We start from the raw sequence: 26,171 nt of genomic DNA on the forward strand, positions 1-26,171 counted from the left end.
AGGAAACTGTTTTAACCTGAACTTAAGGTCCTTGGACATTAAATAAGTGTGTCCACACTGGGATTTGCACCTGCTTAGCTGAGGGTGTGATTTTGTGATCAGTTTTCATCAGTTCAAACTGCTCACTGCTGCTGAAAAAGTAGATCTGATCTTCCTCCAGTACGCCAGTTCTAGTCCTTGCATGTTTGCGGGGCAAATCAAATTAATGAGTTGATCCTGTCAAAATAATGAGGTGGTCCTTCTGAAAGTTAACTCCGCAAAAAAAAGATCACATTTCAGCCAGACCAGTGACTGACCCAATTCACTCCACAGTCGTATGAGTGCCAGCATCAGCACCCAAGAGCTGTGACAGTAGGAAAGCTGGGCACCACAGCTTTGCAAAGCATGAATAAGAGCTCCGTTTTCCTTCCAGTCAGACTTTTAACCCAAAACTTTCCTCCTTTATGGTCTAAGCTTCCACAGACTCACTGAAAAGTTCAGAGGACATGAGCTCCACAGCTGCTCCACAGTACTGAAAATTATCTGTTTCAAATATCTATTAATTAAAAAAGGCAGGAAAAATAATAGAGAAATCTTCTTTCCTAAAGTGAGTAACAAGGGGTGGCTTAAAATATATGTATGCCTTAGTCACTAACAGATATGCCAAGAGAGGTACGGGCAGCCTCAGTCTGTACATATCCTGACATATGACAGTGTATCATCAACATTCCTAAAAATCTTCCTGCTTTCAGCAACTTCAGAAGGATCAAACTTTAGATTATTACACCAACTCAAGTGCTGCCTAGACATGTTATTTTACTGAAGTACTAAGAAACTTACTTATACAATCACAGCTTACTGGAAGAATCTGGGGGGGTGACAGGAAGACCCAAATGTGTGCAAAAGCACACCTCTTATAATGAACTAAATGGCTGATCCACTAAGCCTGGAGAATTATCGTCAGCCACACACTACCTCCATTCTTCAAATGATAAATTTATTTAGTGCGTTTAATGCAAACTAGTCTCCAAGAAATTAATCCCTTCACTGTGGAGCTGAAATACAGCAGCAATGCGAAGGATGGCTGCTTCTGCAAGGTGGGTAAGAACAACGAGAAATTCAAGATCTTCCATAGCTCTAAAACCTCCTAAAAATGCACAGAGATTGCAAACTAACAATGTTCCTAAATGCAAAGCCTACATTAATATACTGGGGGGCAGACGAGGACATTTTTGAAACTCTGTAACTCTCCAAAGACACTTTCTTTCACACTAAAAATCAATTGCAATTAGTTTCAAACACCAAAACAAACAAAGAAAAAGTATGGCTTTTCTGTGCCTACATATTTTGCAGCTTTAAGTCATACTATACGGTAGCTAGAAACCATTTCAATTGTTATACCAAAGTGAACTTTTTTCCCCCTTTTTTATCTTTGAACAGAGAAGAGACAAGACCAGATTCTAAAGGAAAAAAAAAAGCAAGACAAGACAAAAAGAGAACAGCAAGTAGTTAGTGATATCAAGGATACACCCACTCCAGTTTTAACTTTTCAGGAGGCAGCTCTGTCCTAATATCATCATAGTTTTCTACATCAGAAGGAATGAACATTGTGATTGGTCGACCTCGCATGAACATCTTGATATATTCTCCCTCTGTTGAAACAAAAAAGTGTATTAATCATGTGGCAAGTTTGCACAAGAAATAAGCACAAAAGAAACCAGTAATAAGCACAGAGATGCAAATAACACTTGGGATATAACAATTATTTTTGAAATGCGAGCTTGGTAAAGGCCCAGGTTTGTTTTTTTTTTTTTTTAAATGGAACACACACACACATGCGCGCGCATACACAGAGTAAGCATTAGTTGAATTTGTGATAGAACAGACTTAGCCTGTATCATTTTAGACACACAAATTAAACTACAAAGGCAAATTTCAAATTCAAGTTGAAATCTGAAATGGAATAAATAAGTAGTCCTAGAATCACAGGATAAGGTATTTCAGGTTGAAGGGGACCTCAGGAAGTCTTTTAAGTCCAACCTCTGGCTCAAAGCAGGCTGAGCCATGAGGTCAGGCTAGGTTGCTCAGGGTTTTGCCTAGTCCAGTCTTGAAAACTGCCAAGGATGGAGATGGCACAACCTCTCTTGCCACTCGGCTGTCTGCCAGCATCCCTAGGGCCTTTCCCGCAGAGCTGCTCCCTGCAGCCCCTCTGTCCCCAGCCTGTATCCCTGCCAGGGGCTCTTCTTTCCCCCAGGTGCAGGACCTGGCATTTGTCCTTGCTTAATTTTGTAAGGTTCCTGCAGGCCCATCCCTCCAGCCTGTCCAGGTACCCCTGGTTGGCAGCTCTACCCTCCAGCATATCAACTGGGCCCCCTGGTCTGCTGTCATCTGCAAACTTGAGAGCGTACTGTGTTGCCAGGTCATTGCTAAAGATATTAAATAGGGCTGGTCCAGGACAGACCCTTGCAGATTCCACTTGTTACCTACTGGCCACCAGGTAGAGTGTGACCCGTTAGCCACAATCCTCTGAGGCCAACCATCCAACTGGTTCTTTTACCCACCTAGCTGCCCGCCTATCCAAACCATAACAGCCAAGCTAAGACACAAGGATACTGCAGGAAAAAGTGTTAAAAGTTTTGCTGAGGAGTATCATCTGAAATTACGTATCATCACAAACTCATACTCTAACCTGAACTATTAATTTATTGAAATCATTCCAATTGCACATTGTATCATATCCTGAAGAATGGAAAGAAGCAATAACTCCTAATGACTTCAGCTGTAACACTGTCTACAGCTGTGACAAAATACACGCATATTGGGGCACCTGAGCACTTCACAAGCCTTTAGGAGTTCCTTTTTAAGGAACATGAGGTTATTTTCCCCCCAGAGAAAACTAATCACAGAGTAGCTAAGTGTGGCTTGGTCAAACACATTAGCTAGTCATTGGAAGGTAAATCATCTGGATTTAAGGAATACATGATTGCAACTAGTGTATTAGGTGCCTTACAGGAGTCTTCCCTCCACACTACGACAATAATAATTTTCTAACTTCAGAAGACCAGAAAAGCCCTTGGAGACTTTTAAAAGCCTTTACGCTCTACCCACACCGCAAAACCAGCACTGTAGGGCTGTTTAACTGTGGTTAAATCAGGCCTCAAATCCACAAGAATTAATGCCATCCTCCAAGGCTGCTGACAGGACTTTCATTTCGAAAAGCACTGATGACAAAGACCCAAGTATTTCACTAATTTTGCACCAATGAAGTGGTAACTTTTCACTCCAACTTCTGTAGTAATTAATATCCATTGTTAATGTAACTAATATCACAAACCCAAAGTAACATAATATTCTGCTGTGAATCTGGAACTCAAATATTTTTTATGAGTAGGTATTTGAAAATCACAGCAGACAGAGGGAACTCAGCGTTTCAAACCAAAACGTAAGTAGTTGAGTAGGACTGGAGTAGAAGAATAGCTGTGAATTAGCAATACAGTATTAAGAAATCTCTAATCACATTTGATGCAATGAATATTGAGCTCTAAAATTCAGATCTTTAAACAATTATTTTTCGTATTTCTTTCAAAAGACAAACATGAGACAGACTTCCTGTAAATCCCCAGGGAACGCTTGTAAATATTGCCCCAATTAAGCGTAAGATTATTACTTACTCGGACTGCATGAATGTGCAATCTATGTTTTGCATTCCCTAAAACATCTAAAATTGAAACTATGAGGAATTCAGACTTATTCCCACACAATCATAGTTTAACAGCTCAAGTCAAACTTGGAGATCTAAAAAGGCAAGAGAAAGCAGATAATTTCAGTGACAGCAGAAACAATGTAGACTCCAAAATAGTCTCTTGTTTACAGAAACATTTTAGGAGATGCAAAGATGGAGAAATAATCAAAGTTTTGAGCAAGACCAACCTAAAGTCAGGGTTTCTACCCTTCTCTGAATTTGAAATACCCTTACTATACAGACTGCAGAAACATATTCTGCCTTACTGAAGTCAGAAGCGAATGAGAGGGGAAAAAAGGTAACTATTTTCATCCACCAAAGATATAAAGCAGTCTTGCACAAAGTTTGGAAATGAATTCTTGACACTCAAGGTCTTTCTTCTACAGCTAGACAAGATAGAAGACTGACAATCATCCATCTAATGAAAAAATGTAGTGAATATTCTAGGTTATTTAAAAGAAGTATTTCTGATCATAGAGGATTTTATCAGAGTTGTGTGAAATTCCGTGGAATACCACAGCTCTGAAAACACTGGAAAGCACTAGCTTTGAATACAGCAGTGATGATCCTAGCACACACCAATGACTTGGACAGCATTGACACATATAGGAAAAATCTATGGTGACCAAATCATACAATATATTCAGTAACTCCTAGCCAGGGAAAGAACTACCCACGAGCTTGCGTGGTTTTAACACCACTTGTCACAGCATTGCTTAAACTTAACTAGGTCAAGGAGTCCATGTATCTGAACATAAGCTAGTTAAAACTATTCTACTACATGCATGATACTCACTTTGAAGATTTCACAACACATATGGCTTAATTTGTCAAAACTTTTGGTTTTCCTCTTAACACACTGTAGTTTGATTTCTTGGTGCTTAACAGTTTTAAGAATTTTTTTTTTAATTGTTTGATGAAAAGGATCACAGTTTATCAAATTTACCAAGTTCCCAGACTTAAAAGATACGATTAGTGTGACTCCTTTTCCTCTTTTAGTGTGCTCAACCCAACCTTCTGAGACCAAGAATTCATTTTACTTGAATTTTGTGTTGCTTTTGACCCTGATAGTAGGTTTACTCTCCAGTGGAAGTAAAGGAATCTTCCTACGACAGTTGAAATACAACTGAAAGCTAGTGCAAAAAAACCACAGGCTCAAAAAATAATTCCTGATCAGAAATCGTAATAATTGAGCAATGTAAAACTAACACATGCATAAAGGTTTTTCCTTATTTAGAATATTAGTACAATTAAAGTTGAGCCATTTAAGTCCAGTATCAAGGAACAAATACCAAGATGAAAAAAAGTTGTCCCACTTCTTTGTAAGAACAAATACAGCTCCTTTGAATGAGAACCCTGCAAGTCCATCCACTGACAGTAGAAAACTTGCCTCAGATCGAATACCAAAGAAAAAGAAAATCACTTCCCAGTAGCTAAATTAAAAACAGTTATTTTGCCAAATGCGCATTGCTTAATTGCATTGCTGAGAAAAGCTAAAGATCAGTGTTGTCACTAGCTTGACACAAATGTTTCGATAATTACTCTGAACTAGTAACATGTCTCATTTTCCCACCAAAATATTTTTTTTATAGTATGTATTTTACAGAGATAAAATAACACTGGCCAAAACCAAGAGTAACATATTAATAAGGACCTTTCTATTAAAATCTGGTGCTCACACTCTTATAAATTAAAGCACAACGTAGCCTGAGGGTATTTAGAAAAAAGCATTCATTTGTGCAAGTCAGATTCTTGATTTAACGCTGAGCTTGGCACTTCTGGTTCCACAAGATCAGTGCAAAATGACACCACAAATTTAGGATCAAATTTCTCATCGCTGCTTAGAACAGTGGAGACAAGCTGCAACTGAAATTCATTCAGATGGAGGCAGTTGCACCTGTCAGACTCTGCAGATGAGAGAGATGAAGAGTCCAAGAGGAATTCAGTCAGGTCTTTAGCCAGAAGAGAAGAGGCTTTCCTGAAGCTCAGGGAAAAGATTATCTGCAGGGCATTCAGATACAAATTAGCTCTCTGAACTCCCCCATTAAAGAAAGAACATTTTTTGCTTTTATTAGCTAGCTGCATGTTATTCAAGATTGCCTTTGAAGATACATATTTAACACACTTGTTAGAGAGATATAGGCTAGGTATAACTTGATTAAGCCTCTCCCTACAGAAGAGGAAGGATTAAAAAAAAAAAAAAAAAAAAAAAAAAAGCCACTGAAAGATTTTTGTCTGACTGTAAATTTCCTTTCCTCAGAATAACCTGTAGGGCAGATATAATATTAATGTAAACATCTTTTTAAATACTAGAGAGGATGGCAGCATATCAACAAAACCATTCTCAAAGAGCAACTAATTGCCTGAGGCCAAATTCTTGTATTTACAAGTTAAGAAAACGAGTGATTTAACTCTTTCATAGCATACTGGCTCAACCGAATGCTCAAGAGCATTAAGACTCTTTCTTTCCTGCATTCTCACTATTTCCAGGTAGAAAGCAGTATGTCAAGACTTTTTTTTCCTCACTTGATCTTTTGGAAGGAAAGAGCTTTGGTCATCTCATAACAGATATGCAGGTAAGGGGTATAGGGGAGATAAAGTTAGAAGTTTTAAAGAGGGTGGGGGAAAAAAAACCCCAAACAAAAAATCCTTGTCAACTCTGGTATCTACCAGCCTGAAAACAGTAGGTATGAAAGTACAAATTCTCTACCCCATATAAAGTGATGTTCAGACTGCACTACCCACTGTGCAGAAGCATTGGGGGAAGGGGGGAGGGGAAGGGGCAAGAGGGCATACCTGAAAGGACCTTGGCACTTGCTAAGTTATTTAACCTGCAACTGCAGACGTCCTATAAATCCTTTCAAATATGGATCAAACCAACCTAAAAGTACAGTTAAAACTCTGTAGATAGCACACCCAGGTGCTGTGGATTATCCATGCCACACAAAAAGGAATAGCTCAAGCCCAGGGTTGCTATAAAAGGCAGCATCAAGCGGATGCAGTGCTCTGGCTTCAGGGGCCAGCTCTTCTCCGGGAACAGCTGTGGCTGCTTTTGTGCAGCTTTGAGCTCAAATTCACAGCCCTTGCCAGACTTTGCTTGGCTCTGCAATAATTCACCTCTGGAGCCCCAACAATCTCTTTGCACAAGTGCCAGAGCACACAGGACCAGCACTCCCAATTTTTGCTCCCAGGATCGGCTCAGGCTTATTAGCCTCACATGCGAGCCCTCTGGGTGTGCTTGACCCAAGCAAACTCCATGCAGGCCTCAGCTCTCTGTGGGATCCCCAGAGATCTGGGGAAATTATTAACTCAGCCCCAAAGATGCAGAAACACTTGATCTGACTACACCGTGGCCCCAGTCAGCTGAAGGGACACAAAACATCACTCAGGAAGAGTGACACAAAGACAGAGCCTAGCAACTTGGCGAGGGCCCCCCTAAAGGTGGAATTGAGCGCCGATCAGCCATGAGGCTCTGCAAACCCATGCCATGAGCTGGAGGAACATCACAGCTGAACCCAGCCTAGCCCAGCCCGACAGATGCACAACATGCCCCCCAGTGCCCTCCCTCTGCCTGCACCACTCCGGTTTTCACTCTGATCAGGGTACTGCAGCACTTGCTTTGGACAGCAGAGACTTGGCTGTCACTGGGATACACACAACTATGCTCTGCTGATTTTGGAATACCATCCAAAAACCTCCTTCTCCTAACAGTCGGGAACCTCTCAACTTCCATGCGACAATAAAGCATGGCCAGGTTGTTTACTTTTTGTGCGTGTGACAGCATGGCTGTTAACTTCAGCACAGGTCTGCCCATCTGCTGTCTGAAAGTGCATCGGTGAGCATGAAAACAGCAATCATGCCCTTCCTCCTCCCAGCCTTCATTTTGCAAGAATAAAAACATCCACCACAAAATTTACCTTTTATGATTGTGGGTGGCTATAACTGCATGCAGTGTTACAGAGGAGAACCTACCAGGGTTTTGATGCATTAACATTTTCCATAAGGCTGCGCATCTCTGTTATAATTACTTCCGATACATCCTGGGATTGCATTTGTGCCTTCATAATAGGTGAGTGGTTCAATCTTCATATGATTAACTAGCATGTTAGAGCCTTTTTCCTCACCATTTGATTCTGGCAGACAACCTGTTCATAGCTAAAACGTTGCTGCAACTCCTGCATGTGTGATCTTTCACTTTGAATAATTTAATTTTGTCTTATACTACTCCAGGCCTCAGGAACATCTAGGTCTTACTGTATTAAAATCTCAGTTTCCACTGTATCAGTTTGGTCTCTCAGCTTCATGTCATCAGTGAAATTTCATCAGTGCTCCCACTTTCCTGTGTTAAGTTCATTAGTGTAAACACTAAGCCAAATAGGTCCCAACAGGCTGGAGGCAGATGTTAGCAACCAGAGTTTCTACTGCAGATTCTTTGAAAGTTTATAGCCTGCTAGAGAAGAGAGGAATAAATATGTCGATGAAACAAGGTGCTGCTACTGAGACAAACCCTAGAAGCCTGCCTGATCTGCAAGGAAACAAGTGCTTCTTCTTCATTGACAGTCACTGTAAGCCAGCGTACTCAACTTGCATGCAAGGAAACTGTTGGTAAAGCATGCAACACCAAGAATCCAGGACTAAAACTAGGGGCAAATTAAAAATTGTAGACAAACAGTAGACAGTGGCCGAAAATTTTCTGCAAAGGCTCCTTGTATCTAAAGGAGATTCCCATCAACATAAATAAGCTTTTAATTAGGCCTTATACAAGGAAAAAAAAAAACCCATACCAAAAAAGAAAAAGCAGCACAAAGGTAACAGTAAAATTCAACTTCAAACAATGCCTATTAATTCGCTCTTGGAAGAAAGTTTAAAATCCAGCAATTCAGGGAAAGCAAGCTGGAAGGTAAGACCAATGAAAAACACAGCAGGTGATAACAGACAGCAAAGATATGGCAATACAAACCCTCTGAAAGGCTGAAATTAGTCAGCAAATGAAGTCAGCACAGAAAGACTCATGCAATGACACTTAAGCAATTTACTACTTTCTGTGAATCATATTCTCAGGGGAATATGGAAGGTTTTCAGAGGAAAATAATAAAAATAATAGAAACTGAAAGGAGGAAAAAAAAAAAGATCAAAGAAGTCTTTGTAGATTAACTCCAAAGAGAAGAGCAATTCAGGAGACATGAAAGCTACTGTTTAGACCCTTCAGAAATTTGAAGACAGTGACATAACAAAACCAAAATCCTCCTGGTTTCCAAAAAACATGCCTCAAAATGAAATCGTCAAGGAATACACAGTAGCTTCCTAGAAGCACATGAGAAGCCCTCATCCTCAATTACTGATTTCTTCAACAAAACTGGACAAAATATTAGAAGAACGTATTTTATATCACACTATTCCTCATTATTTAGACAGACCCTGAGGTAGCCCTGCAAGTCTGTGCTCTAATTAACTGCTCTTTAGCTAGCAAGTGTATGCATAATGGAAAGTCTAACGAGCATACAGTAGATTATATATATACACACACACACACTCTCACACAGAGTAGATAATAGTGAATAAATAACAAAATTATCTGTTTTTCTACATGGTTATAAGTTTAATTCTTAAGGAATCATTACAATAATCTCATCTTGCAAATTATTAGTGACCGTTTTTCAATAGGTCCCACCCCATCTAGTCTGAAAGAGCAACATGGACTGATGCGTCAAAACCCCCAGCTCAGTTCTACTTGTGTTTAGCAACTGAATCTTACCGTTAAAGTGAATTACAAGCAAATGAAAAACCCCAAAAGATTCCAACTAGCTTGGCCAAGCAGAACTCTCTAATAATACACAATAAACTACCACATCCAGAGTACATTTATTAATCTGTCTTCACCTTCTAGTTGCTTGACCAGTGAAGTTATGCTTTTTAATGCTACAAATAGCTTCTTTCCCACAAGCTTTCTCTTTCAGGCCTGCGTCCAAGAACTCTGTAGGACCACTAACCTGAGGGACAAAGGCTTAGAAGCCTGTTTCTAATTTAAACCAGTGCTAACAGCACAGAGACGAATACAACCAAATTCAGCCACCATGCCCAGACCATTACATTTTAAGTCACAGTGGAATTAAAATGTAGCTGCAGGTCTGCCATCTCTCACCCTGAGCTATGTGTCAATGCTTGCTGAACCTGACAAGCAGACATGCACTGTCACTGTTGCACGCTGGTGCAATGCAAACCAAACAGTTGAAAAAAGCAGATGAGACGAGAGATGAGAGAGTTTGGAAGGATTTTACAGCTTTGCCTTGTGATTTCTTAATAGATCTTTGGTTATTGATTTTATATAACTTGATAAGTAAATCACAGTTAAAACCCTGTTTTTGCATGTACCAGGTGACATTAAGAATCCAGGTATTAACAACAGTTACCATTTGCATTGAAGTAATTCAGGTTTAATATTAAACTCTAGCTTTTTATTAAAAAAAAGGACTCAGAAAGGAGTACCGGACACAAACAAGCTTAACAAGACTGTAACTAAATGCTTCCTGCTAAAATAATAAAATTCTAACTTCACCAAGAATTAATGACAAAAACTCCCAAATACCAATTTGTTTTTCTGACAATATCTATGGTTTTTAATAATATGCACTGTGCCTGAATGAGAGCAAGCAGCCCAAAAATAATGAGATAGACTGGGTCTCCCTTTGCCTTCAGGTACATGAGCACCTTCAGTAAGCATCAGACAGAAAATCTGTGTCTGATGAAAAAAACTGATCCAAGCTAGTTACTGAATTTTGCACTCTCAGAGGGCAGGACACACTATCAGCAGGGTAAATTTTTCCACTGTGTGCCCCGTTCTGTGAAGCTAGAACTGTAGCACAGTTAAACTAACAGAAGAAAAAGTACTGGAAACTAATAAAGAACAATCTAAAAAGAAACAAACTTAGGAATGCAGTGAATGTTTTTCATTAATTCTTTCACATATGGTTTTTATTGCCATCCAAAAACGTCAAAGTGTCACTTTGTAGTAAGTGAACAAGTGATTCATATAGGGAGCTGCTATCACTGAAAACCGAACTCAGAGAATCTCAGTGAAAAAAATTACCTTTTATCTTAAAATAAGCCAGGTCTTTAACTTCTGGGTATAAAAATTATGAATGCTTTATGATTAACACTTTAAAAATGTCTCTGCTGAAGTGAAAAGCAAGATGACTTTTACAGGCAATTATAAATACCTGCTGGTCAAGTATTTAAAAGAATAACTTTAGCTAGTGTCCTTTTAAGGCTGTAGTAAGCACCTGTTCATTTCACCCATAGCTTTATTGGATTTTCACAGAATGTTAATACCTCCTTAGCACTGGATTTTATTGTAAAAAGATTGTTCTGGTTTACAAGGATAAACAAAGAAATGTTCAAAAATAAGCTGAAAAACCTAAACGCAAAAATCTCTTCAGCGAACGTATGGAAGCATGTATAACACTTCCTCATTGGATTGGCATCACCAAAGTGTTCCTGTCTGTATTACCTCTGCTTCAGCATATACCCAGATGCATAAAGCTCAGGACTAACCTTAACATGGAGTAGATGCAACTCAACCCAAGTGGGAGAGATAAAGGCGCTGAGGGAACAAAACTGGGTACTGAGATAGAAGGTATATGAGGAACACTGGTAACACGCATGGGCTCGGCATGGTGCTAAACAGGAAACTCAAGTGACTGCCTGCAAGGCAGCTGCAGGCTGGTGCTGCTGCCGCTGGCAGGAGGAGAGAATGGCCTAGGTCTTGCTGACATTTATATGCAACAGCTGCAGCACGCTCTCTGGGGGACTCCATACCAAAGTCAATTCAGACATCGAAGCTAATGCCTTTCACGGCTAAAGCTCATCTAAGATTCTCACTTGCTCCTGAAGTCTTTCACTTTTATAGCTAACACGTACTATCAACAGAAATCACAATGAACGTGCACAGATGGTCACAACATAGACAGTATTGCAGCAACTTCTGCTGCTAGAAAAATAAGATTCCAAGAACTAAGCGTGCAAAACCATATTTCTCTACATTTTGTGGTACTGTACTATACTGACGTGTTTCAAAGAAGTTTCTTTAATAGCTGAATCAAAAATTGGCAGAAGTGATTTCAGGATGTTCAAAGCTACACAGAATTGTATTCTGCCATTGTATTATACCATGCAAACACCTTCTGCTATGATAATTTGCAATTTCACTGTGTTTCCAAACTTATTTTAAGTGTTCATAAAGACACTGAAGTATTTTTATGTAGATTTGCTTTGAAGCTTGACAGTTTGCAGTCTTCCCAAAAGTCTCCTTCACACAATTTCTAGGAAGCACGTTGAGACAATTGTTAGCGCGGGAGGCGTGTGCCGGGGGCGCACGCAGTGTTTCACATACAGCCTAGTGAAATGAGCAGCTTGGGGGAGCTGCTGTAACTTAATTAATACCATGCTAGAGACTGCCCGCCTCTAGAGGCAAAGACTGGCAAGCCACAAAAGAGTGTTAAAACAGCTATAACTTTTTCATGTCTTTGGGTTGCAGAACAGGAAGGTCCTGCACAAAGAGCATGAGCAAAGGCTACCCTTCATCCCACTCTGCCCAAGACAACTATGTCCAGCTGCATGGGATTTACTTCCAGAAACCATGTTAACTGTCTGTGCAAATCTTCAACTTTCTGACCGATTGGGTCAAGGTGCCAACTGGAAATTAGTTTATTTATGTGGCAACTATCAAGTACAAAACAGGCTAAAGTCATATGCCCTGAACAGGACGTTGCATTACAGAGAATTGGCCAAGTATTCCTAAGCTTATACTGGAAAGGACGGGGGGGACCCTCTGCAACTACAGTGACTAACAGGTGGTTACTTCTGTGGCAGTAAACACAACACAAAACCTAACACAGCCTTACACACACACAGACACATACTCTAAAAGCTGTCAAAAATACACTCACTGGTCCATATTAAAAAAAAAAAAAAAAAAATCTTTGGAGGCTGAATCCTGCTAATTGCAACTTCAGCCACGTTAAAGGCAGAATGATGTTTTGCCACTATATGTGTTTAAAATGTTAGTAAGTGCGTTTTCTATGACAAGACTTTCTGTCCATCTTCTATATACGTGGGGCCACTGTCATCTGCATCGTATTTCTCTTTCATTCCAGGTAGGCTCAGAACAGACTATGGCATGACACACATGGAGGGTACCCGTTCATCATTCAGTGAAAGCTCACATCATCGACAGAGTAACACAATAGATAGCAGGGTACACATCGAGGCCATGTAAGTTATAGCTACCAGGATGAGAGAACTGAAGGAGCACCCGTTCTTGGCAGAACATGTAGAATTGCAGAAGCAGATTGTAAGGAAAGAATTAGTATTGAAGGTATTTTAGCTGTATGCAACTTGGTTTTGTGAAAAGTTGTGTTTGGTAGAAAGGGTATTTTTAATCTAACAGTTTTATTTAATTCTTACAAAGCTAAATTGCAGCTGGTCTGGACATTACGGATTAGTTTTCTTTTTACAGTAACCATTGCTGCACATATGTACTGTTCCACAGCTGGTGTTAAGCAACCTGGCATAAAGAAACATTTCTTCTTTATTCCTGATGCTTATGTACCCTTTTTCACCCCTCTTGTCTTTGAAGGATGCTTTTGGTAAGCATCAATTTAGAATATTTTTAAATCTGTAATTTCTCTATGAATTAGAAAAAGATAAAGTAATTGGATTCAAGTTGATTTTGCTTTCATTACAACAATTCATATATTAACTTCCAAAAAATTTGAGTGTTTTTTTCTTTTTGAAAGAAAATCCAGAGGAGACCAAAATAAATCAAACTGTGTATAATGTAATCTTGCTTACAGCACAGAATTTGGAGACTACAGATTTGTTAATTAGCAGCAAAAAAGCATGAGACAGAACCTCTGTACATAGATATATGTTGTGTACAGCATGCACTTGGGTTACACGCTTTAGTTTTGAAACTGCATGCTTCAGTACAGTTTGCAGGACATCAAAGCAGAGTAGTTTTGCTACACGAGAAGTGGATTTCTTTTGTCGTCAGGTCCCACCACATTCAGATTAGATGGCTCCTTTTCCTGCCTGAACAAGCCAGCACCAGCAGGCAGCCACAGAATGCAAGATTCATCGGTGCAAATACATACACTTTAGAAGAGACTCATTTTTCATTTTAGGAGACTATATTAAAACCTTCAGTCTCTGTTCTTGTCTAATCAGCGTGTATATATTGTAATATTGGCAAGACAGAAAGCTGAGATAAAACAAATCTTTTAGTTGGCAGTTCTTAATATTCTGATATCTTAGGCAACAATGCAAGACTTCTAGAATCTTATTTGAACATACATTCCTCTCTGAGGAAATTATGCGTGTAGTAATTTGTTTTAGACTACCCCCAAATAATCCCCACATAGATTGCAATGTGCATATGCATATATATTTCCATAATAAGAAAGTTGAAATATTTACTTAAATGCTCAAACTTTTTAAGAGATCATGCACTGATGTTCTTTGATGGTGAAAAGCCAAATAAAAGATTTGCGAGAGCGCTGAATTTGAAAGCAACCAAAGGGCATAGCTTAATTCTTACCTTGGCTGTTTTTTTCACGAGTTGACATTTTTGCTGGTTATGGGACAGAAATAAAATATCTTAAAACTATTTCTGAAGTCTCACTAACACCTGCTTGGATGAAGACTGGCACATAGGTCAAAATTTTAGATTTTTGTGTTCCTAACCTCCCTCTATGCACATGCATACAGAGAAAATAATCAAAAAAGGTTTTTTGTTTCACAAAAGTAAAACAAATCCTCCCACCACCCACCAAAAATTTCTGTCCTTCCTAAAGATCCAATTTGATGAGGCATTTCTCCATAATTTCAGAGATCCTTATACAGGTCTTGAGTAACATTTGGCTAGATGAATTCTTGAGTAATTATTAATGCTATTTTAGCTCTATATCCCTGTTTCATAAGCATACGTCCCAATGTATTTATTTACAGGACATACTACTCAGTCAAAAGCAAATCTTTTCAACTTCATCCAGTATTTAAAAATAAATGTTTTTATTTACCTTGGCTGACGATGACATCTTTGTGCCTGGGGAAAAATTCAAAATAGTGTCATTAATAATATGTGAAATGCTTGTCAAGCCAATACCATCTAGTTCTTACACATTATTGCATTTGGCAATGTCATCAGATTCTGTGTACAGTGTAACTGTAGCATAGGATGCTAAATAACTGATCTTGGTCATCGTAGTGCATTTTTACCCATATATTATTTTATGCAGTTCACTGTACCTTTCGAGTAACTTACAATCTTTGGCCCTACGGCAAGGGTTCCTAAGAATTACTGTGATAACAACAAAATACAAAGAGCTTTTAAAAATAAATTATGGAGGACATATTCCTTGTGCACGGAAAATTCCATTTTGAGAGAGCAAACTTGTAATAACCAAATGTTTTAAGCTGCCAAACACTCTCAGGCCTGCATGCAAAGCATTTAACACCTGTCAAAATAAGCTGTCAGCATACAACAGCACAAATTTTTCTAGGAATTAACCCTGTTGGACACACAGATTAAATGTAAGCAAGTTGCAGTTTCATTTAAACCAGATCCATGCAGCATTACTGGATGTACAACACAAAGTCTTCAAAAGAGTGCAGTTGAGATGTCTCTCCTCACCAGAACCAGGAATGAACTACTCACAAAACACCTCAATCCTTTTTTGTGAAGAGTGAAGAAATACTAATTTCCAGCATCAGAACCTACTTCTTACCGGAATAACACTCCTTGATAGGAAAATGTATTGCATAAAAAACCCTCTTGAATTAATTTGAAATTCAGCAGGAAAAAACAGTATTTTTAGCTGGATGGAGGCCAAATTTTTGTAACAGTGATAAAGGGTCAAGCATATGCATTAAGGAAAGTCATCTCTGGCTATTGGTAAAAATCACCCTTCACCATACTGCCAAATGAAAAATTAAAACTGGATTCCCAGTATTACCTGAAAAACACTGAATGATGGGCTGCTGTGGGAACCCTCTTACTTCTTATGGCTTTATCAAGACTGATTTACAGTTCAGTGCTGGCTTAAAGACTGAGCTTACTAAACAAAGTTCATATCCTGGGCTGGTAGCGCAAAGCATATGTAAAACATTTCTGTCCTGGGGCCCACACTAGGGGCTGAATTCTATTCCCTTGCACAAGACTCGGGTAACTTCAGGCAGATTAGGCCAACGTTTCTTAACTGGGAACGATAAATGCAATATAACAATATGCCTTTGCACAATACCAACCAATTCTTTTAGAAATTGGGCACACAGGATGTGACTAAGAAATGAGTATTAATGTGTGCTCTTGAATGCAAGTAGTGCTTTTATTATAAATCTGAGCATAAGAACAAGGTACACAAAGAATACAACATCCAGTCTTCAATCAGATGATGGTCTACAATTGACAAGGTTTGAAGCTTTGTTTTTTGCCAAATACTGTAAGATACAACAGCTTCAAATTATGAACAGATAACTTTCTCTAAGAAAGAATTAATCCTATCTTTCATTGTCTGCTCTTTTAGATACCTGATTTTTTTTCTACATTAGAGACTGCAGAAGGGCAGCATTTAAAGTCTTTTAGAAAATAAGCAGAATCACAGGAAAATGAAACAAGATATCTCTATTTTGACCATGCCTGAACCAATATACAAAATGTCAATAAAAGTAAAATTTATTTTTTATTATTGGCAAATTTGAAGTATATACCACATTGTGAAGATACTTTAGTAGCATAACAAAAACCAAGAAAAGAAACATGGTAAGTAGAAATCAAGACAGAAGGTTTTTTCATTCCAAAATATTAACTAGCAGTACCCTGCTATAATCTAAATTGCCAAAGGGCTTTTAAATTCCAACAGTGAAAACCAATTATAAAAGGAAAATAAATACTTGCAAAATATGTAACGTATAATCCCTCACGCACAGCGCTTCACTGCACTGCAGAACTCTTCAGGCTAAGCATAAAGCTTTTAGTAAATGCGCCGATATCCACACCCAAGATTAATTTGTTTTTGTTCTTCCCATTCCTAGGAAAGAAGGAATGCACTTGCACCGCTCTTGACTCTAAGTATGTATTTGACAGTCTTATATGCAAGCTAGCAAGAGCACTGCAGACACAATCATAAAAAGACTGGAAATTACTCTGAAAGGTCTGAAAAGTTTTATTTGTCATAGTGGGAGGGGTTTTCAGGTAGTTCTGCCTTGGACCAGTTAATGGCTATTTGAATGAAGGTTAATGAGCGGATGTATGAGATCTGCAGACAACATCAAGCTGAGAGAAGCTGCCAGCACGCTGGGGGGATCTTGGCCAATAGGAGAGGGGTCAGTCAGAAAGTCAACACAACAATTTCAACAAATTCAGCAAAATGTCAACAAAGTCAAAAAAAGAAACTAAGTGTGTGAATATGAAGTGGGAAGCCCAAGTGGCAAAGAGTACTGAGGACAAGAATTGGGTCACAATAGGGGTCAACAATGTGGAGTTAGAGCAAAAAGCAAACTCTTGTGCTGACAAGAGTAGAAGTAACTACTCTGTGCTATTCATCCCTGGGGTAAGGCCTCCACTGGAGACCACAAACTGAGAAAACCTGCTGCTGAAGAAGAGTACAAGAGGAAGATGGGCTACAGCACATCACCCACGGAAGGCGAAGCTCAAAAGAAGATCTCTGCCTATTATCTAGAACCTGTTAAACAGTTAATTTGAGAGACCTACCTGAAATCATAAAAGTATATTCTTACTATTACAGTCTACTTTAAAAACATACATACTATGTCAAATCCAGTAAATTAACTTCAAGGAAATACACTTGCATTTTCAAATCAGTTTTAATTAGGAAAAAACTGGTTGGAAGCTTCGCACCAGTGGCATTAAACCATAAATCTTAACTCATAGTGCATAATTCCACTAACCCAAATGGGCAACATTAAAATACATTTACACTCAAATCCTGCATTCACATTTTATAATAATTTTAAGATTCCACAGGCACCTGGAGTGCCACATTGGCAGGTTAGGCAAGTAATTACTCTTGGTAAAAACAAAGATGCAAATGGTCTTAGCATATACATAAATAAATTCACTAAAATTATGCAATTTCATAATATTTTGACTCTAAAGTTCACTTGCTTTTATGTACCAAACTGATACATACTTGTCTGCATTCTTTGCCACTTTTGATATTAATTTAGATGTTGATGCTACTCTCAGCAGCTTGTTACGACTGTCATCTGAACTCTCCCAAGCACTGTGAGGTTTTTCAGCAGTCAAGGATTTCTTTATGCTAGAAGAAACAAAAATATACTTTAAAATGACAAGATAATAAGATACCAATAACTGGAACTGGTATGCAATGGACAGATCAAGCAGCAGGAGACAAAAGCAGAGCTAGGTCTTCCTTCAAGCTGAAGCATGAAACAGGAAAAAAAGATTAGTCAAAAAGTTCTAACTGGATGAATGAAAACAATTGAGCAAGACAGTTGCCAAATGTTTTATCTATTCCTTTCCATTTCCAAATGCTCTTACATAAAGACTTGAACAAAATTCTATACTTCATTACTATATTGCTAATGAATTACAAAAGTGGAAAAAGAATGAGGCTACAATATATCAGCCTTAAAGAAGAAATTATAAAAAAAAAAAATCACTTAAAAAGGTAACAACGAAAAGCAGAAATTTTTTTCCCTGATTAACTGTTCACCAGTTTTAACACACTAAGTTCTGAGGCAGAACAGTTCTACCAGTTTACAGTTTCATATGGCTGTTTTGCAGATAGCACATTCTAAACCACATTAATGGCTTTAATCTTTTTGAAACAAATGTTTGCAAACTTCTTGCATGAATAAGGCAAGTTAGGTTTGGCCCAATACTACAGACGATTAAATCTATGAATTCTGATATAATTTCTCAGCAATCTTATTGTGGCCAATTTACACTAATAGGAACCTGCAAGTTTTGCAGTCACTAGTTCATTAGTTTCACACACATCTTAATCGTGGAAAACATGTTCAAAAGTGATCTAGCTCAAATTACTCTTCAACCAGCTGATTTAGAGTCTGCATATGTCCTGCTAACAGTATTATACTTCATCCCGTCAGAAATGCTTTTTGCAGGATTAAGTCTTGAACTGCAACCTTAGAAATGGCAAGCTCCTTCCACAGCACCTCAAGAGGCTGAAAGGTCCTGTGACAAACAAGTTAATCAAATCAAGTTAAACCATTAGGAGACTAAAAAAGGCATTTATTTTTTTCCCCACACTGCAAAAGATTAGTAAGCGAGACTTCAGACAAACATCTTTACAGTGAGATACCAGGCAGGAGAACAACAGGCCACAAGTTCAGCTTCAGACAACTTAAGAGTTTGTGCAAGACATGGAGAGAGAGCCTTTATGGAGTGTTATAACATGCATCAGTCAAGTGAAAGTTTAAGTATTTATTAGAGCTGTGAATTCGAGCAATGCAAGACAACATAATCTTGTGAACTACAGTAAATTTCAGAAGAAAAAATTTCATTTATTTAAGAGCTTGTTTCAGTCTCCTAAATGCCAAACAGTAAAAGAAAATTTCATACCTTGCAAAACAATAAGGTGACAATGAACCAAAAAAGGAAAAAAAGAAAAAGAAACCACACTAAGTGATCCGCATAGTTTTGAAACTCAGAAATAATCACCCAAATCTTAAAATCCCTTTCCTTGACTTTAAAAAGCCATTTTTAAAAAAAAAAAAAAAAAAAAAAGGTACCATTTTTTCTGTGCCTAATTCCCACTAAAATGAGTGGGAACTTAAAGGCAATCCTAAATAAACTTCTACGTTCACTCAAGTCAAGCAGTTCTAAGATTTGGGTGTAAAACCAGAACTTCACTTACGTAAAGAATGAGAATTAAAGTGAAGTGAACCACCTGCAACCTAGCAGGAATTGAAAAGGGAAGGGCTGCAAAAAAAAAATCTAAACTGCAATCACTTTATAAAATAATTTGAGAACAAAAACTCCCAAAGGAAGAATTGCAATGATACTAGTTTTAACAAATGCTATTACGAGATGTAGTAAATGGCCATGTGCAAAATACACTCCTCAGTTCAGCCACGCCAGACAAAACGTACAAAGTGTATTTTGAGAAGGATCAAGTCAGAGTAATCGTTAAATATTTTAGAATAATGACTGATTAGAGGTAATCCACCATATTAGGATTTCAATCACAGAGAAGAAAAAAACCTTTGTAATCTTAAAAATTTACTCAAAGAAAAATTGCATTTTTACATATTTGCTCTGTTGCAATGCATGTTGAATGCATCTTCTCTAGCACAAAAAATATCAAACATTTATTAACTTGATCATGAGATTGGAACTATTTCACACGACTTGTTGTCAAATATGAACTCAGTATCATTACAATCATTTTCTAGTTCTGTACTGTGGTACTGTGAAAACCTTTTAGCTGGAGCAGAACTCTTGCTTTCTTGAGTTTGCCTGTGTGTTTGGAGAGTCTGTGAGGAGGGCTGGGGAGAAGGTGATGCTTGAGTTTGTGGACTTTGATCATTAGAATGAGATTCCTCTTTTTTTTCTTTCTGTCCTGGAGGTTTTTCCTTCTTTTTTTCTGTACCGCTGTAAAATAAAGTATAACATGGGGGGAAAAAAAAAAAGAGAACAAGCAAATAAATTAAAAAGGTGGGAGAAAATGCCCATTGTGAAAAGATCGGAGAAGTATGTAACAACTTACTATATATAATCACCAAAAGAACGCTTTGATTATATTTACTCACTCTCTTCAGGTTAGCATTTTGCTAAAATAAGATTTATTCACAAGCTCCAAAAAAAAAAAAGGTGAGGGAGGCATGGAAGATTATTTACTTACTTTTAGTGTGTAGTTGTACTAAGTTTACTCTGATTTTAAAATGAATACAACTTTGATTTGAGTATGTCCTTCATTCACGCATGCTTCTACAGCATTCAAAGCTGACACAAGTCGATGCACCACAAGTCTGCCATCCCTCAGAAAAAAAAAAATCATCCTCTGTTTCAGCTCACTGACTACCTCACCGTGCTGCCAGCCAAGGCTCAGTGCAAGCGAAAGGCAGGAGTGTGACTTGCACTATCTCCGATTAGCTTAAGCCCACCATGAAACAATACCACTCTCTCTGTATTTCTGGACGTGCATGGTATCGCTTATCTTCGTGCTGTCACCAAAAGAGTGAAATGCTGTTGCCGGTCCCTTGGCTCTCCCTGGCTGCACCAGAGCTCAAAGGAAATCATCACTGAAAACTCATCGCTGTTTTGGTCTGTAGTTGACTAACATCAGACTGTCTTGCCACTTCTTCAATGCCTTCGGTAAACGACAGCTAAGAATGCATCTTTATTTTCACAGAGCTGTATTTATTAAGTTAACATTTGAAACAGCTTTAAATACATGTCATTAACAACCTTAAATTCATTAAGAACCTAACCAAAGGTCCACTAAGTAAACAGAAAGATTAATTAAAAGGCTCTTTATAAAATAGCATGCTTTGCAATATACTGAATCACACAAACAATAGCAGGACCTGAAAGAGAAAATTATTCTGTAGTACACAGCCTATTTTTTTTTTTTTAAAGATTAAAAGAAACATCTTCCAAGATAAATTTCTCAGTGAACAAACAAAGCAAGACACAAACACCAGCTAAAAAGGAAAAAGAAAGATTTTTCTCTTAGGTTCAAAGTAACCTGAAAAGTAAAAAAGAAATAGTCTCTTTTTGAAGGGAAGAATCCAGATTTCTATTCCCTCACATCAATTCCCCCCTGAACCCCTGTATTATTTCTGTTTCTATTTACCTTTCCCCACAAAACAATAAAAACCAGTAAGACAATATTCAAAATAAATGAATAAAAATGGGCCCCCAATTTTAATGTAACATTCATAGGACCCTCTTTTTGTTTCATTTGTTACTTCAATTAAAGTATATCATCTACCATCAAGACAAAGCCCTCAATGCTTATGAGTTCAACTTTTCTAAATGCTTCCAAAGCAGCACTGAAGAACAGGTCAAAACATGAAAAATAATACAAAACCAAAATATATTTATAAGGATCACTCATAATAACTGGTTAAAAATGTCAATATAATCCATCAAAGTTACATTTTCTTTTCAGAAAAAAGATGACAACAAAACAGAAAGAGCTTTCACATTTCTTGAGGGCATATATGTGATCATAGAGAACAAAGTTTGAAGAACTGTGGGGTTTTGGTTAATAATTTATAGCCAGAAGTCCTTAATTAACTAGAAGCATAAAAATTACTATTATTTTTTAATCAGAAGACTTAGCTTGCATTGCTAGATGCAAAAGCACACTACGCAATCTTAATCTTTTTGCAGTCTGTGGCAAGAAATGCAGTATAGCGAAATAAATTCTCGGAATCTCTTGTCACTAAAGAAAATGAGTCTTTCTATTCCTACTCCGACAGGTACACTCATAGACCTCTGCATTCATTCTCCCATAAAAGCAGTATTTCTCACAGTGAAGTCCATCTACTAGGACAGACACACCCCACCCCACCCCCTTTTTTTTTTTTTTTTTTTTTTAAACGAAATCATCTTTCTAGAAGACATGCTTCCAATTTTCCCTTTCCCTCTACTTGGGGATTTCAAAATACAGTCTAATAATAGTAAAAGAGATGAGGGACACAGAGAGAATACACAAACATAATAAGTTCTGTAACTCCAGCTTGCAAGTCTACAAAGAATGGTCTTGTTTAGTCAGAACAATGGCTCATCTGGTACCATGTTCTGTCTCTGATGATGACATAAAAGAGCTCATCAGAGAGGTCATTACCTGCAGTCCCTTCCCCCATACCTTTTGTAATATCCTGTTTACAGTGACACACCAGCAATCCTGCAATTCACCTCTATGTTCCTCCAGCATGCTCAGGTGCATGCCACCTGCTGACAGCAGCATATTATCTAACTTATCAATTCGGTCTCATATTTTCTGTGTTCTTACCCAAACTCATTTAGCTCATCTGATCCGTCTCCTAGAAACCACAGGGTCAGTGTGGGAATCTCTTCAATGGCTTCACCGAGCTTGTCATCTGTGGACTATCCATTTCACACCTTTGCCATTAGGTTCACTCCTTAACTTCTCTGTTGGGCCATGAGAGTCACTGGACCACTCCGGTTTCTCTGAGATGCAGCACAAGGTATACCTTGGGTTCCAGCACAGTGCTTTTATCTGCCACCAGGTTGCAAGTGGGCTTCTTTTTTTGACTGCCATTTTAATGTGAAAGTAAATTATGTAGATATGTGGCAGTCTTGGCACTGAATATCTTTGCGTTGAATTTATTTGGTTTGCTCTCTCCTGCTAAAATCTTCAGCTTAATTGTATTATGACTGCTATTACAGAGTGGCTCTCCCACTAATACCTCTTGAATTAGGTCTTGTGCAACAATTGAAACCAAATCAAGAACAGCACCTTTTCTTGTGGGTTTCTAAAGACTAGTTGTTCTGGGAAGCAGTCATTTAATGTGTCCAAAAATTCTTTCCAAATCCCATCTCGATGAGGCATTTCTTCAGTCTACATGTGAATAGTTGAGATCTATTACAATCTGTCCTAATTTTGCAGATTCTCTAATTTCACTTAACGCAACGTTTCATCCTTTGGACCACAACACATTGGCACCTCCTGCGGAGGGTAGTCATTCTGAAACATGAAGACTATTCTTACCAGAAGCCGTTTTCAGAAGAATTTTAGTCCTAAGGAAAATGATCTCGCAAAGCAGGTCTTTGCGAGAGTTATCTGCAGTACAAAGTACAAACCTGTTTCCAACTCTAGTGATAACACAAGATATGCAGCATGTTTTTCGTTCTAAAGTGTTTTGACACCTCTATCACAAGTCAGTTCCAGACTACAGGTCTGAAATTTTCCCAACATGTATGTGACTTCATCTCTGTCAATGAGACATCATCTACCTGTTGGTCGTGGTACATTCCTGGGCTCTGGTTTTAGCAACAGCTGATATTTTAGCATACCTTTGTTGAAATGAGACGTGCTGCTGCTGTGCAGCTACTGAGCCATCAGATCATCTCAATGACCTCAGTGTTCAAGTTGGTAGAACAGGGATTAAACAGTCCAGGAAACGAAACAGAAGAAATTCTCAGAGATGGCACGTCTACAGAGGCCAGAGCCCCAGAAATGTATAATATTAAGCCTGCACAAAATACAGACACTAAACTTCAACAATAACAGTTTAAACACAAGTAGGCCTTCTGTTATTTGTGACTAGATGTACGGCTGCATATATTTAGAATATGAAAAGCTATAGGCAGGTTATGGGGGCTGTTAAAGTGTAATTCTACATCAACAGATGACCATGTCCACCTGCTGCACCAGTTCAACCTCCAGCCTGAAGAAAAGCCTGAACAAGTTGGGGTGAAGCATCCCATGACCAGCTGATATTCTCCTTTGGCCTCCCTCCTTTTCAACTGTGACAAGAATGTTAGAAATAGACACGTTTACCCTAACTTTAAGGAAATGGGACTACTATTGACATTCACTTATGTCTCCTACTAGGAACACTATTTGGTACTGAACAGTTTTACTGTTGTTAAAAAAACACCACAAAGCCTGAGATTTGACATTTTCTTTCACCTTTCTTGAGCTGGTAATTTTACAAAAAGGCAAGTCTATTTTCTTCCAAATACCAAACAAATTTTATGGAAGAGTGTACAAAGACAGGAGAGTGAAAGGAACTGCTGAAAAGGTAACTAAAGAGGGGGCTTAAGCCTTCCTAAAACAAGCCTTGAAGAAGGGAGTCACATATCTTCAGATGCATTGGAAAAACCAAAACCTCCCCTGGACAGTTATTTGGGTGCCTAGGGAGAGCTGCCCTCTGCATATTAAGGCTTTCCTCCTTTGGCCTATCCAGGTCTCCTTTTAAAGACCTTAACTCAGATGAAAGGGATGCCCAGCCACTCCACTCCGCTCTTCTTCTGTAGTCAAGTGTTGAGCAGCCAATGAATCAAAGTGGTGATTCAGAGCAAACACAAGCTGAAAACCACAGGAACTGGACTGGCTCTCATCAAAGTGCCAAGAGCCACAGGGGTAAGATTAATGGAAAAGTGCTAACTAGGAAATACCTTCCTGCAGGAATGTCTTTTGTCCCAGTGCCTGTCACACTAGCAGACAGAGACACACCATGATCATTTTCTGACTTATTGTCGAAAAATAAACATAAGGATTCAATAAAAAAGGATATGCAACGCTACACAATGGAGAAGAGCTAAGAGAAGGGCATTACCCTTGCTTCCCAAATTCCAAAGGGCACTAAAGCTTTTTCTGGTTTGTTCTCATATAGTTTATACTTGCATACAGCATTTTTATTCCCTGAAGTATGTAATTTCCCTGTCTTGTTGTATAGCACAGTATTTACATCCACACTAGAAGATAAACCAGCCACTGGGGTTACCAAAGTACTCTACAGAGGCCAAGAATTTGTTCACATAATTTACCACAGTTACACATTAGCATATTCTCTGTCCTGCGGCTGTATCTGACAGCCTGTTCTTCCCAAGAAAAAGGAATAGGTGCAAAACCTATTGATTAAAGAAGCCATGTCATCACTATCTAACAGACCGACAGAAGAAAGCAGTTACACACTTTGTTTACTGTATGCAGCTGAAACCATTACATGGAGGAAAAAAAAGCTATTGTTTGGTGCTTAGCTCATTTAACTTACAAATACTCAAACAGTGTTATTTCTACAGATTTGAGATCTGATACAGATATTCTTCATAAAGACTAAGTAGCCACATTTTGGGTTAAGATTTTCTACACAAAAACGTAAACTTTTATCTTACACAATTCACTATTGTTTCATAGCTATTTTGCTATTGCCTACTATTTACGTTCCAGACAATGAAGTCAGTTTTGTCCTTGAATTTCCTTGGGAAAAAAAAAAGATGCAGATGAATACCAGAAGGAAAAATTTTCCATTTGTATTGGAAATACATTTGCCCGTTCAGTTCCTTAGTGAGAATGCATTTTGGACACTATAGAAATACTCTCCATTTATGAATTCTTTTTAGAACCCTGCTGTAAGCAGCCAAACAACATGGTACATCTCCGAAGTTTATTTGTGCCTTACTAGACTTCAGGAAGCTCTGCTGAGGGTCATGCAGAGGCAAAAATCAAATCAAGCTCTTGCTTGGTTTGTTTTTTGGTTTGTTGTGATTTGTTTGTTTCCTGCCCCCCTCTCCCCCCCCCCAAAAAAAAAATTTTCAATTTTAATAACAAGTCAGTACCTTTTTGCAGCAGATGAAAGAGTTTCTTTTCTGGCAACAGAAACAGAGGAACTGTGGCTTGTTTTCCTGCTTCCTGTACTCCCGTTAGTTATACAGGACATCGAGATAGCTTCTCGGAGGCTTGGCTGA

The 26,171-nt window shown here is 38.3% G+C and overlaps 1 protein-coding gene across 1 annotated transcript in view; it reads right to left on the bottom strand.

Moving 5' to 3' along the window:
* Positions 1-26,171, bottom strand: part of EML4 (echinoderm microtubule associated protein like 4) — a gene marked incomplete at its 3' end in the record, with an annotated part of 67,770 nt that overhangs the window by 27,473 nt on the left and 14,126 nt on the right. Inside the window, exons 3-8 of the mRNA XM_009576299.1 lie at positions 26,043-26,167; positions 20,202-20,375; positions 17,929-18,057; positions 14,797-14,822; positions 14,316-14,348; positions 1,508-1,631 (exon numbers count right to left, since the gene is read on the bottom strand). Of these exons, the coding sequence (XP_009574594.1) occupies positions 1,508-1,631; positions 14,316-14,348; positions 14,797-14,822; positions 17,929-18,057; positions 20,202-20,375; positions 26,043-26,167 (611 nt within the window). The remainder of the gene's footprint in view (positions 1-1,507; positions 1,632-14,315; positions 14,349-14,796; positions 14,823-17,928; positions 18,058-20,201; positions 20,376-26,042; positions 26,168-26,171) is intronic.

The sequence above is a fragment of the Fulmarus glacialis genome, unplaced genomic scaffold, assembly GCF_000690835.1.
Source record: "Fulmarus glacialis isolate BGI_N327 unplaced genomic scaffold, ASM69083v1 scaffold30284, whole genome shotgun sequence".
Taxonomy (NCBI): Eukaryota; Metazoa; Chordata; class Aves; order Procellariiformes; family Procellariidae; genus Fulmarus; species Fulmarus glacialis.